At 45.2% G+C, this 14,316-nt stretch overlaps 1 protein-coding gene across 1 annotated transcript in view; it reads left to right on the top strand.

Moving 5' to 3' along the window:
* Positions 1-14,316, top strand: part of LOC134339297 (uncharacterized) — a 61,484-nt gene that overhangs the window by 12,487 nt on the left and 34,681 nt on the right. Inside the window, exons 9-11 of the mRNA XM_063035674.1 lie at positions 3,122-3,316; positions 7,779-7,907; positions 13,165-13,287. Of these exons, the coding sequence (XP_062891744.1) occupies positions 3,122-3,316; positions 7,779-7,907; positions 13,165-13,287 (447 nt within the window). The remainder of the gene's footprint in view (positions 1-3,121; positions 3,317-7,778; positions 7,908-13,164; positions 13,288-14,316) is intronic.

Below are 14,316 nucleotides of genomic sequence, written 5' to 3'. Positions count from 1 at the left end.
GGACCAAGTCCGTATGCCAGATGAAGTAGGATTTCCCAGTGTCCACCCATATTAATTCCATTTCTCATTCCCATTCCAATATGTCAATCCATGGCCTCCTGTACTGAGACCACACTCAGGTTGAAGGAACTACACCTTATATTCTGTCTGGGTAACCTCCATGAACATCAGTTCCTTGAACTTCTGATAATAGCCCCTCTCTCTCCATCTCCACTCTCCACCCCCTTTTCCCTCTCTTGCCTATCTCCTTGCCTACCCATCGCCTCCCTTCTGTCCTCTATTAGGTTCCCCTTTCTCCAGCCAGGTATCTCTTTCACCAAACAACTTCCCAGCTCTTTACTTCATCCCCCACCCCCAGTTTTACCTATCACTTTGTGTTTCTCCCTCCCCTCCCCCAGCTTTTAAATCTACTCCATCTCTTTTTCTCCAGTCCTGCTGAAGGATCTCGCCCGAAACATCGACTGTATTCTTTTCCATAAACTGCCTGGCCTGCTGAGTTCCTCCAGCATTGCTTGTGTGTTGCTTGTATCCATACTGTAGTGCTTTTCCAGCCCTGAGATTCTGCCTTTTGGGACTTCTTAGTGTCAGTCACTGCATCACTGAGGGCCATGCCTTCAGTCTCTAGGGCTCTGACTCCTGAATTTCCTCCCCAAACTTCTCTGCCTTTCTCTTAAAACATTTCCTCAAGGCAGTCTCTCTGGTTAAATTTAAATCTAATCTAATCTAATCTAATCACCCGGTTTAACATTCATTATGGGTCAAACTTTGTCTGAAAATGCCCCTGTAAAATCCATCAGGGATTTTACTGCACTGAATGAGTTGCCAGTGGAAGCAGTCAAGGTAGGTACAGTGACAGTGTTTAAAGGACACACGGACCAGCTCATGGATATGGCAGGATTTAATGGATATGGGAAAAATGCAAGGCTCAGTGCTGGGACCCCAGTTGTTTACAATATATATTAATGACTTGGATGAGGGAATTAAATGCAGCATCTCCAAGTTTGCGGATGACACGAAGCTGGGTGGCAGTGTTAGCAGTGAGGAGGATGCTAAGAGGATGCAGGGTGACTTGGATAGGTTGGGTGAGTGGGCAAACTCATGGCAGATACAATTTAATGTGGATAAATGTGAAGTTATCCACTTTGGTGGCAAAAATAGAAAAACAGATTATTATCTGAATGGTGGCCGATTAGGAAAAGGGGAGGTGCAACGAGACCTGGGTGTCATTATACACCAGTCATTGAAAGTGGGCATGCAGGTACAGCAGGCGGTGAAAAAGGCGAACGGTATGCTGGCATTTATAGCGAGAGGATTCGAGTACAGGAGCAGGGAGGTACTACTGCAGTTGTACAAGGCCTTGGTGAGACCACACCTGGAGTATTGTGTGCAGTTTTGGTCCCCTAATCTGAGGAAAGACATCTTTGCCATAGAGGGAGTACAAAGAAGGTTCACCAGATTGATTCCTGGGATGGCAGGTCTTTCATATGAAGAAAGACTGGATGAACTGGGCTTGTACTCGTTGGAATTTAGAAGATTGAGGGGGGATCTGATTGAAACGTATAAGATCCTAAAGGGATTGGACAGGCTAGATGCGGGAAGATTGTTCCCGATGTTGGGGAGGTCCAGAACGAGGGGTCACAGTTTGAGGATAGAGGGGAAGCCTTTTAGGACCGAGATTAGGAAAAACTTCTTCACACAGAGAGTGGTGAATCTGTGGAATTCTCTGCCACAGCAAACTGTTGAGGCCAGTTCATTAGCTATGTTTAAAAGGAAGTTAGATATGGCCCTTGTGGCTACAGGGGTCAGGGGGTATGGAGGGAAGGCTGGGTTCTGAGTTGGATGATCAGCCGTGATCATAATAAATGGCGGTGCAGGCTCGAAGGGCCGAATGGCCTACTCCTGCACCTATTTTCTATGTTTCTATGTTTCTATGAATGGACTATCTCAGGAAGGCACCTTGGACAGCATGGGCAAGTTAGATTGAAGTGCCTTTTCCATGTTGTATACCTCTGACTCCATGAAGATACAACAGCATGGTGGCGGCTGGTTAGCGCAATGCTTCATGGTGTGGGCTGATTCTCACCACTGTCTGTAAGGAGATTGTGAGTACTCACCGTGACTGCGTGGGTTTCCTCCCACAGTCCAAAGGCATACCGGTTAATGTTTGTGAGTTGTGGGCATGCTATTTGGCACTGGAAGCATGGTGACACTTGCAGGCTGCCTCCAGCACAATCCTCATTGATTTGATGCAAATGAAGGTCGTGAGACTACGAAACTGCCCGCCACACCCATGCATGAAGCACCAACAGCATAATACTTTTTAACTTCTGTGGTTTACACCCCTTACTATTTGTTAATTTATTTGTGATAATATTACTTTATGTGTTGTGTGTTTGTGAGTTATATATATGTACAATGTTGTGTACCTGTGTCCAGAGGAATGTTCTTTGGTTTACCAGTGTACGTGGGTATGTTGAATAACAATAAACTGAACTTGAAATTGAACTTGAAGGATTCACTTCAATGCATGTTTCGATGTTTTGATGTATGTATGACAAATACAAGTAATCTTAAATCTTTACACTGTTGCTGTTGAGAAAGAGGAGAGAAATACAAGGGGTGATTGATAAATTTGTGGCCTAAGGCAGAAGGAGTCAATTTTAGAAAACCTGGCACATGTATTTTTCCTACATTTACACACTTAGTCTAGCGGTCGTGGAGCATACGGATCTCTTCTTTGTAGAAGTCGGCGTCTTGGACCTCCAGAAAGTGGTCCACAGCAGGGGTGATTGATAAGTTCGTGGCCTAAGGTAGGAGATGAGTTATTAACTTCAAACTTCCTGCATTTTCACTCAAGGAGTTGAACTGCATGTGCATGTAACAAGAGCTGTATAACTCATCTCCTTCTACCTTAGGCCACAAACTTATCAGTTATCCCTGCTATGGACCACCTGGAGCTCCAAGACGCTCTCATTACATGCAAAATAAATGTGCTAGGTTTTCTAAAATTGACTCCTTCTACCTAAAGCCATGAATTTATTAATCACCCCTCGTAGTTATACCACAGATTTAATGAACTTACTGTGTCTTTCTGTTTGACTGTTGCTTTCCAATGTAATAGGTCAATCACAGAGAGATCTATCCAGTCGTAGCTGACAAATGCAGGAAGCTGGTTTCTGATTTTTCGGATTCCAATTACCAGAAGGTCTCATCTGATTTTGTGACCCTCGGCAGAATGTTGAAGAGAGGGATGGTGTCAGCACTGCATGCTCTATTGGAAGGTCCTTCCAGAAAACTTCTCAACAACTTCCGGGCGGTAGGTAGAGCTGTAAGGAAGCAGTGTGGAAGCTGCAGTAAGACAAGGGTTATGATCATGTCCAGAAAAGGATAGTTTACAGACACTAGAGATCCTGCAGTTGCTGGAAGTTCAGAGCAGCACACACAAAATGCTGGAGGAAGTCAGCATGTTAGGCAGCAAATATGGATGGGAATAAACAGTTGATGTTTCGGAGCGAGACCCTTCATCAAGACGGGATAGTTTACAATGTGCAGTCAGCCCAGGCAAAAAAGGTCTTAGAAGAGTAGAGCTCCCCTTTGCACAGTGGAAGACATACCAAGGCAAGGTAAGGATGTAAAACAAAGGATTTCAGGGTGATACTTACTATTTATCAGTTATACTAATTCTGAAGTATTATTGGCTTTTAATCCATAGATTCCATTAGTTATTGACACCTGTAATGTGGTTGGTAATAGAGTGTGTGTGTGTGTGTGTGTGTGTGTGTGTATGTGTGTGTGCGCACGCGTGTGTGTGTGTGTGTGTGTGTGTGTGTGTGAGTGTGTGTGTGTATGTGTGTGTGTGTGTGAGTGTGTGTGTGTGTGTGTGTGTGTGTGAGTGTGTGTGTGTATGTGTGTGTGTGTGTGTGTGTGTGTGTGTGTGTGTGTGTGAGTGTGTGTGTGTATGTGTGTGTGTGTGTGTGTGTGTGTGTGTGTGTGTGTGTGTGTGTGTGTGTGTGTGAGTGTGTGTGTGTGTGTGTGTGTGTGTGTGTGTGTGTGGGTATGCGCGTGCTTAACTCCAGGTGGAGTTGTCGGGGTGCCGTCATGACAAGCTTTTTAGTATGCTCATCGTGCGGTGTGTCTTGGGCATCTGAAACCTGGCGGAGCCCATCCCTCTCCAGGTTTTTTTTACGAGATCGAGTTGTTCGCTGGACACTCAACCCAGGCACGGATGGAGAGTATGCAAGGGAGCCGGCCGGATTCGAACTTGGGACCTCTCGCCCCAAAGTCCAGCGCTGATGCCACTATGCCACCAGCCGCATTGGGAATGGATTATGCAAATTTTAACATCCACGAGGTCACCAATCTGTATCCAACTAGTCAGTTTCTGTATAATATTGGCCTTTCTTTGTTCATATTTTCAAACAGTGTGGTGGCTGAGGCCAGGCTGTTCTCCTTGTACACTTGTAAATAAAGTGTGATGGAGGAATGAGTCCTGTTAACGGGTAATAACAGTACAACCCCCCAAGCCTGATGGACAGGGGCTGCAGTCTCACCACCACTGGTTGGTTCCTCTTAAATCTCACTGACTGAGGATGGTACACCTCCATTGGAAGCCAGGGCAGTGTAAACTAGAGAGCAAGCTGCTGCCCATGTAGTAGGCTCCCCTTCTCCATCCAGCTGACGAAGGAAAGGAACGGCAGACCGATACACTTTGGCACCAGCGGTATCACAGGAGTTACCAGTCAGCATTGGACTCGATGTAAGACTGCCTTAGGGACTCCAGCAGATTCTTCCCTGAGGTTTACTCCAGAGCCTTCCCATGAGTGGGTATAGTCACAAGGCATTGGGGGTTTGAGATCAGTTTTCTTTCTCCTGGATGAGCGGCCAACCATGATTCCTTAATTGGGTCTTGGTACTGGAACTCTCTGCATAACATCTTAGCGGTAACACAGTCACCACACAGACTCTCGCTATCTGACCGGTGGCTCTTCACTATCTGCTCAAGGGCAATCAGGATGGGCAATAAATGTGGTCTTGTCAATCCTGGCCCAGTGAATACATAAATGAAGATTTCTTCAATGTCTCTGAAGAGTAGGAATTTCAGGTTGTATACTGTATACTTCCTCTGATATTAAAATAGAACCACTTGAACCTTCCCCTGTCCCTCACCCACACCCCTACACACCACTCCTTGATCACCGTAATCTCTTAGATCGACCACAGGGTTCCAACCGTTCTTCATTACCATCAACACAATAAGTGCAACAGGTATTTGAGACTGTTGAACATTGATTTCAGCCAAAGTCAGGCCAGTCAGTGATTTAGGTGGCACAATATCATAGTGGTTAGCTCAACGCTTTATAGCACCTGCTGTAAGGTTAGAATTTGACTTCCGCCGCTGTCTGTAAGGAGTTCTCCCGGTGACACATGGGGTTCCTCCGGGTGCTCCAGGTTCCTCCCACGTTCCAAAGACACGTCAGTTAAGATTAGTAAACTGTTACCGTGCTATGTTGATACTAGAGCACGTCAACCCTTGCAGGCTGCCCCCTGTGCATTCTCGGTCTGTGTTGGTCATAGACACAAATGACACATTTCATTGTGTGTTTTGATGTCTCGCTATACCTGTGTCAAATAAAGCTAATATCTGAATCTCAGAAAGATTCTTCAAATTTGGCTACCCCCAGAAATTCACCTCCTGCAGTCTCAACAGCCAACCGATCACCAACAAGTCATCTTCAGTTCTGACATTTACTGTGTAGTAATCTGTAACAGGGCACAGAATCAGTAAAAACAGGAGATTCCTGACGAAGGGTCTCGGCCTGAATCATCGACTGTACCTCTTCCTAGAGATGCTGCCTGGCCTGCTGCGTTCACCAGCAACTTTGATGTGTGTTGTTTACCGGGATACTGCCTAGATTACAGAGCATATCTTAAGAGGATAGGTTGAGTGAGCTATGGGTTTTCTCTTTGGAGTGAAGGAGAATGAGAAGTGACTTGATAGAGGTGCACAATATGATAAGAGGTACAGACAGAGTGGATAGCCAGATACATTTTCCTAAGGCTAATACCGGAGGAAAATATAGGAGAGATGTCAGAGTTGATTTTTTTCACATAGAGAGTGATGGGAGCATGAAATGCACTGCCAAGGTCATAGGGTCAAACTGGCCCTTCAGCCAACTTGCGTATTCTGACCAAAATGCTAGTCCCATTTGCAGTAGAGGCTGAGGCAGATTCATTAGGAATATCTAAGAGACTCTTAGATAGGCACATGGATGATGGGAAAGCGGAGTGCTATGTAGAAGCAAAGGGTTAGATTGGACTTGGAATAGGTTAAGAGGTCAGCACGACAGTGTTGTACTGTTCTATGTTCTATGTAAAACTTAAAAATATTGAAATACAATATTTCAGCATCTGTGGAGAGAGAGTTAACTTTTCAGGTCAGAGACCTTTCATTAAATGTGTCGAGGGCTCGAGTATTTCTCTGTTCACTCCAGGTTTCCAGCCTTGACAGTTCTTGTTGACTTTCTCTGTTGAACATAGAAATTAGGATGTAAGCTGTGCCCTGGAAAGGTAGGGAATATTTTCCCCTGGAGCTGAGCCATAATGGATATCTATTGAAGGAGTATGGGGGTAAAGCAGAGGAGGTTGTTTCCACGGGCTCTGAGGCAGCTGAGTGGTCACTGAGTGAGGATCCTCAAAGGGAAGTGAGAATAACATTGTCACTCAAGAACCACCAGAGACGGAAATGTTTCACCACAGCTGGCGATTGGGAAACCACATCTGATATAAACTGCAACATGTACTTCAAAAGGGAGAAAATAAAACAAAACTGTGTGAAGTAACAAAATATTACAGCACTGTACAGGCCCTTTGGCCCACGATGTTGTGCTGACTTTTTAACCCCATCTAAGATTAATCTAACCCTTCCCTCCCACATAGCCCTCCATTTTTCTATCATCTATGTGCCTACCTAACAGTCTCTTGAATGTCCCTAACGTATCTCTCTCTATCACTAGCCCTGGCAGCACGTTCCACAGACCCACTACTCTCTGTGTAAAATTCAAACTCTAACACGCCTCCCCCTTTACTTCCCTCCAATCACATTAAAATAATGCTCCTCCCCCCTTTCACCCTGGAAAAATGTCTCTGGCTGTCCTCTTGACCTATGCCTCTTATCATTTTGTACACTTCTATCAAGTCACCCCTTATCTTCCTTCATGCCAAAGAGCAAAGCCCTTGCTAACTCAACCTATGATCATAAGACATACTCTCTAAACGGGACTAAAACAGGATCTAGTTCTTTCCTGGTGTACATGACAAATGAACTCTTCTTGGGCTTACGCCGGGTACAAGTATCGATTATAACTGACAAACTTTGCCACCTTCATCAGGGATGATGCCTGGTCATGTCTGGTCCAGTGGTATTTATACACCAGTAGTTCATCCTTCCTGATTGGTTAGTCCTCATCCAATCAGGTTTCTGCTCTCCCACCTTGTCTACAATTGAATTCCAGTTCTTACTTAGACTGAGACATTCATCTTTGTTAAAATTCCCGGCTGGAAACCTGAGAAGAGTTTATTCAGGACTAAAACAATTTGATGGGCTAGAACCAATACTGGTACAATGGGCCAAAAGGCTCCCATTTAGTTCTCATCTCCTGTAAATTAGTATCATCCAGGTCTGCTCTGCGAGCTCATGGCAGGGTGGTGTTGAGGTGTGGGGTTAGTGAGTGATTATTTTGTTAGGTTGGTACAGAGTTGACATATGTGTCTGCCTCCAGGTGCTGTCTGTTGGAACAGTGATGTTGATTCAGGCAGTGGAGGACTCCCTGCCCTGGGTGCCGGTGTTAATTGACATGAAGAAAGGAGCAGAAGATGTCTGTCAGGAAACAAGCCCAGGCAACCAGCAGGTAACGGCAAACTGGGAGTGATTTCTGTGTGATTGCTGTGAGTGCAGTAATTAACGGCACATCCCTGTGAATATGGACCAATTATTTTGCTCATTTTCTCCCTTTTTGTAATTTACACCAGCAACTAACCCTGGATAGTTCAACTGGCTTTATTCAGGGAACATGAGACATGACTTGATAGATTGAGTTGACAGCCAGAGATCTTTTCCCAGGGCAGAAATGGCAATTACAAGGGGGTATAATTTTAAGGTGATCGAAGGAAACTATGGGGGTTTGTCAGAGGTCATTCTTTTTACATAGAGAGTGGTGGGTGTGTGGGAGTGCCTGCCAGGCGTGGTGGTAGAGACAGATACATTGGGGTATTTAAGAAAATCTTAGTTAGGCACGTGGATGACAGAAAATTGGAGGGCTATGTGGAAGGGAATCATTAGATTGATTTTAGGGTAGGTTATTAGGTCGACACAACAACGTGGGCTGAAGGGCCTGTGGTGTACTGCTCTACATTCTGCGTTCTACACATGTCCTGTATTTCTTGTGCAGGCTGGAACTGTGAGGCTGTTCACCTGTGGAAGCCATCAAAATGCAGTGGTCATCACGTAACATCTAACCCATTCTCCTCTTCTGCCTCGTGACAGGAAAATATTGAGGCTACAGAATGGTTATGTTACTAGATGTATGATCCAGAGGTTGAGATTCTTGATCCAAGAATCTGAACCACAGCAATGTAAATGGGTAAATTTGTTTATTATTGTCACGTGTACCGAGATACGGTGATAAACTTTACTTTGTGTGCCATCCATACAAATCAATTCATTGCACGGTGCTTTGAGAACAAGGGAAAACAATAATAGATTGCAGAAAAAAGTGATGCAGTCACAGACAAAGGCTGAGAATATGGTGCAAGCCCATAACGAGGTAGATTGTGAGCCTACCTTATCATACTGAGCAACTGTTCAGTACTCTTATAACAGGATGGAAGCTGACTGGTGGTATATGCTTTCAGCTTTTGTATCTTCTGCTCATTGGGTGTGGGGAGAAGGGAGAATGCCTGGGGAGGGATGGGAGGGGTCGTGATTATGCTGGATACATAGAAACATAGAAAACATACAGCACAATACAGGCCCTTCAGCCCACAAAGCTGTGCTGAACATGTCCTTACCTTAGAACTACCTAGGCTTACCCATAGCCCTCTATTTTTCTGAGCTCCATGTATCCATCCAGGAGTCTCTTAAAAGATCCTATCCTTTCCGCCTCCACCACCGCTGCCGGCAGCCCATTCCACGCACTCACCACTCTCTGCGTAAAAAAACTTACCCCTGACATCTCCTCTGTACCTGCTTCCAAGCACCTTAAAACTAGGCCCTCTTGTGCTAGCCATTTCAGCCCTGGGGAAAAGCCTGTGACTATCCACATGATCAATGCCTCTCATTATCTTATACACCTCTATCAGGTCACCTCTCATCCTCTGTCGCTCCAAGGAGAAAAGGCTGAGTTCACTCAATCTATTCTCATAAGGCATGCTCCCCAATCCAGGCAACATCCTTGTAAATCTCCTCTGCAGCCTTTCTATGGTTTCCACATCCTTCCTGTAGTGAGGCGACCAGAACTGAGCACAGTACTCCAAGTGGGGTCTGACCAGGGTCCTGCAACTTTACTGAGACATAGTCCATGGAGGGGAGGGTAAGGGATGGGGTTGGGGTATAACCCTAACTTTATCTCCAGACAGCACTCTGGGCTCCTGATCATGTTTTCTATATTTGCTACAACCCAGAAGAAGACCCTCCAGCTCAAGGAGTCTGTGTTGGGTCTAGTGGTACATACCAGTGGGAGAGGGGAGAAAAGGAAATGCCTGGGGTGGGAAGGATCTTTGATTACGTTGGCTGCTTTACTGAGGCAGCGAGCAGTGTAGATGGATTCAACTGAGTAATTAAATAAATGTGGAATAAAAATCTACAACCAGTAATAGTGACGGTGAACCACCAGCATGTCATTCATCCTGCACTGGAGGAAATTTTTTATCTTTACCATTACACAGCCACCGTCTGTCAGTAACATGTCCGAATCTTTATTCAGACGGTCTAATCGTTGGTAACAAGGTAGATGGAGGTGAAAAATAAATGATGGTCCTGTGAGTGATGTCAACATTCTGAGGAAGAATTAAAATTTCAAACACACAAAATGCTGGAGGAACTCAGCAGATCAGGCAGCATCTATTAGAGGAATAAACATTCGACGTTTTGAACTGAGACCCTTGACTAGTTTATAATTCTCTTCCTTCCCTATCTCCTTATTCTGTCGTTTCCCCCCTTCCTTTCCAGTCCTGATAAAGGGTTTCAGCCTGAAACGTCAACTCTTTACTGAAACTCCATAGATGCTGCCTGACCCACTGAGTTCCTCCAGCATTCTGTGTCTGTTGCTCAGATCTCCAGCATTTTATCCAAGGCTGAGTGGAGAGCCAGTGAGATTGCATCCACTGTGGCACTATTTTGTGACAGAGAAACTGCAGCGGGTCCCGGTCCTTGCTTAGAATGGAGCTGATTCTGGCCATGACCAATCACTCAAAGCAGTTCCTCACAGTAGATGTGAGTGCAACTGATTGATGGTCATTAAGGCAGGTCACCCTGGTCTTCTTGGGTACTGATATAATTGTCATCATTTTAAAGCAGGTGGGAACCTCTGCCTGCAGCAGTGAGAGATTGAAGACAACAAGCATAAGTTAACGTGAACTTAAATTAACAGGAATATAAATTAACATAAGAAGCATAATTGGGTTGGAGGGCTTGGCTTTTGCATGGGACAGGGTCAGATCCTGCAATCATTGTAAGATAGGCCCATCTCCAAGTAGTACCATGGGGACTACTGGGCAGTTACTGGAAGAGCAAATACTACTGAACAGAACATCTGCTTCCATTGTCGCGGCGCTTTGGAAAGTTCTGTTGAGGACATGTGAGGATGACTCCTAATTCACCAGATAGGAATGCCAAGGGATTGGGTGGGAACGTCAGGTTTTCCTCCTGCTGATATTACTTGTACTGAGAACACTGATTAACGTTTAACCTTATTTGTCACATGTACATCAAAACAGACAGTGAAATGTGTCATTTTGTGCCAACGCTGTTTGAGAATATGCTGGGAGCAGCCCGCAAATGTTGCGACATGTTGTAGCACCAACATAGCATGTCGCAAGGTAACATTGCAGTCCTGTGAAACCCTGCTTAGACCATACTTGAAATATTGTGTTCAGTGTTACGTACCCCGTAACTGGGTTGCCAAACCAGCAGAAATGGATCACTCAGTTGGAGTCTGGGTTACTGGAACTAAGAAAGTTTTATTAAAGAAATAAGCAACACAGTACTCTAATCAAAAGGATAATGAATACAACAGTTCAGCAATGATAAACACACATGTACACAGAAACTAGGATAATAGGATCAATCAAGCTCTATCGTCGTCTAGGGGTAAATGACCAGTTTCAAAGTGACACAAAGTTCAGTTCAATTGTGTTCAGTTCAGTTCACAGTAATCACTGCCGTGGGAGAGAGAGAGAGAGAAAGCGAATGAATATTCAAAAACAGCTTCCACACAGACCTTCGATATTACTCGCAGTCAGCTTTTGGGCGAGCCCTTTGTAATGTCTTCTGAGGTCACCGACTGTGACCCCTCCGTTTCAGAAACGATCGTTCCTCTGCAGTGAACGTGACACCCAGGCAAGGGCGGACACACACCAGGTTCCCGCCGATCGTTCCTTTCCACCCTGTGCATCTATGGCTTGGTCCCGCGACCAGCCCTCCAAAACTCCCACCGACTTGTGGGAGACGCACCGCTTCCAGGGTCTCGTTACCTCGGGGTGTCGTGTGTCTGTTGCCTTAGCGAACCTGTCCCTTTTTATCCCCCTGCTGGGGTATCGCCTGTCCATCACTTCAAACAGTTCAGGGTTCAAAGAGGAGCCGGTCTTGACAATTCCCAGACCACTGTCTCCTTCCGTTAAGCTCTCCCGTCTCTTCATTAACATTTCCAAATGCTGCTCCATTGTCTTTACTTATCTCGCTCTCCTGAAGACAGGTGGCAGATCAACTGTTGATCCCACTGGTGATAGCACAGGACAGTCAATATCTTAGTCTATGTGTACTTTCGTCACATCAGTTCTGGAAGGATGTGGAAGCTTTATAGAGAGAGTGCAGAGGAGATTTACCAGGATGCCGCCTGGATTATAGAGCACATCTTATGAGGAAAAGCTGAGTGAACTAGGGCTTTTCTCTTTGGATTGAAGGGGGATGAGAGATGAATTGATAGAGGTATAGAAGATGATAAGGGGCATAAACAGAGTATACGGCAAGACTTTTCCCAAGATGGAACTGGCTAATAATATGTGTGGGCATAATTTTAAGGTGATTGGAGGAAAGAATGGTGGGGGGGGGGGCAACATCAAAGATAAGTGTTTTACTGGGAATTGTGTGTATGTGGAATGCCCTATTAGGGGTATTAGTAGAGGCAGATACATTAGGGTCATTTAAGAAACTCTTAAATAAGCATATGGATGATACAAACTGGAAGGCTATGTGGGAGGGTTGGTTAGGTTGGTCTGAGAGTAGGTTAAAAGAATGACACAATACTGTGGGCTGAATGGCCTGTACTGTGCTGTACTGTTCTACGTTTCTATGTTCTAAGCCAACAATTTATTAATCCTAACCTTTAGAACATGGGAGTAAACCAGAACACTTGGAGGAAACCCATACGGTCATGGGAAGAATGTACAATCTCATTACAGACAGCAGCTGGCTCTGTAATGGCGTTTTGCTAACCGCTATGCTGCCATGCTGCCCTCTGATCTCTCCATTTCCAGTCAGATGTGCTAGAATACAAGTTGCCTTTGGTGTTGCAAATGGCTTCCTCTACATCATAAGCTGTTTGCTTATGACTCGTCACCACAACTATGGAGCAAATAGGCCCTGTCCACAAGTAGAGCAGGAGGCAATAAGGAATGTTTTGTTATGGCTGAGGTGCACTCTGTGCTGGAATACTCTGATCATGGATTCAGTATAGACATATGGTAAAAGAATCCCTGGTGTAGTAACCATTCAGATCCACTAATTTGCATGGACCCCCAGCCAAGAGGAGATCTGGACAATTTCCCTTTCAGAATTGTCTAACACGAGAGAAATAGATATTCTCAGACTGAGTACTGGCTCTGCCCTGCCCTGCTGCCCTGACTGATGTTCACTACAACAGGACTGACCCTGTCTGCCTTGTACTGCAGGTTAACAGTGAGCATCTCCCCCATGGTGCCCCCATACTGCCACACACCAGGGAGCAGCACATTAATGTGGCTGGAGATGTAAAATCCACCGGTCAGGAGGAGCAGGACGCTGCCCTCATAAAGGTAGGTGGCTCCTCGAGCAATGTGACATCTCCACAAAGTGTTCTTCACTAAAGAAAGAAGAAAGATTAGCTTTATTTGTCACATGTGAATCAACTCATCAAAACATACAGTGAAATGTCGCATATATCATAGTTTGTGAGGTGATGGGTTCATCCTGCAAATGTTGCCAGGCTTCTGGCACCTACATAGCATGCCCACAACTTACTACCCCTTATCTTTGGAATGTGGGAGGAAACTTGAGAAGCAGGAGGAAGCCTTCACAGCGACAGGGATAGCATACAAACAGCTTACAGGCAGCGTGGGGAATCAAACCCAATCAGCGCTGTAAGGCATTACACTAACCAGTACTGTGCTGCATTAACTGGTTCATGAACATTTGAAGTGTATCTTGATTCTGCCCGCCCCCCCCCCAACCAGGAGTTTAAGGAAACATTCACACTCCGTGAGAGAAACACAGAACATCCCAAACCCCAACCAGTTCCATCCAGAACCGTCCCACTGTCCTACCTGCGGCAAAGAATCTGGGTCCCTAAACACAGACATGGAGGTGGTGAGCCCAACAGCACAAGGCAAGGTGAATGTGTTTAGGATCAGACTTTGTAGGGCTTCAAGATATCCTGAGACACATATCAGTTAATGAAGGACATTTGGCAGCCATTCTGTGCACAGCAAGCTGCCAGAAACGGTGATGCGTTAATGACCAGGTTACTGTTTCAGTGCAGTGACTGTAACTAGGGGGAGGTTATTTCCCCCAGGGAGTTAATCTGATCAACCATTCTAATTATTCTGTCATTGCACTGCACTGTAAACACTTGAAAGAATTTTCAGCTCGAGACCCTTCACTTAGTTAGCCCCTACCACCCCCTCTATCTATGACCCCTGTCCCTGCTCTGCACTGTAGACACTTTAAACCACTTTTGATAATGCTGTGTACATTGTAAATACATACTGCTATTTATGCACATTTTACTCCATATCCATCCTTTAATCTCTGATTAATCTTTAATCTCTGACTTTATTTTTATATAA

The sequence above is a fragment of the Mobula hypostoma genome, chromosome 29, assembly GCF_963921235.1.
Source record: "Mobula hypostoma chromosome 29, sMobHyp1.1, whole genome shotgun sequence".
Lineage (NCBI taxonomy): Eukaryota > Metazoa > Chordata > Chondrichthyes > Myliobatiformes > Myliobatidae > Mobula > Mobula hypostoma.
This window is presented reverse-complemented; position numbering and strand designations above follow the sequence as displayed.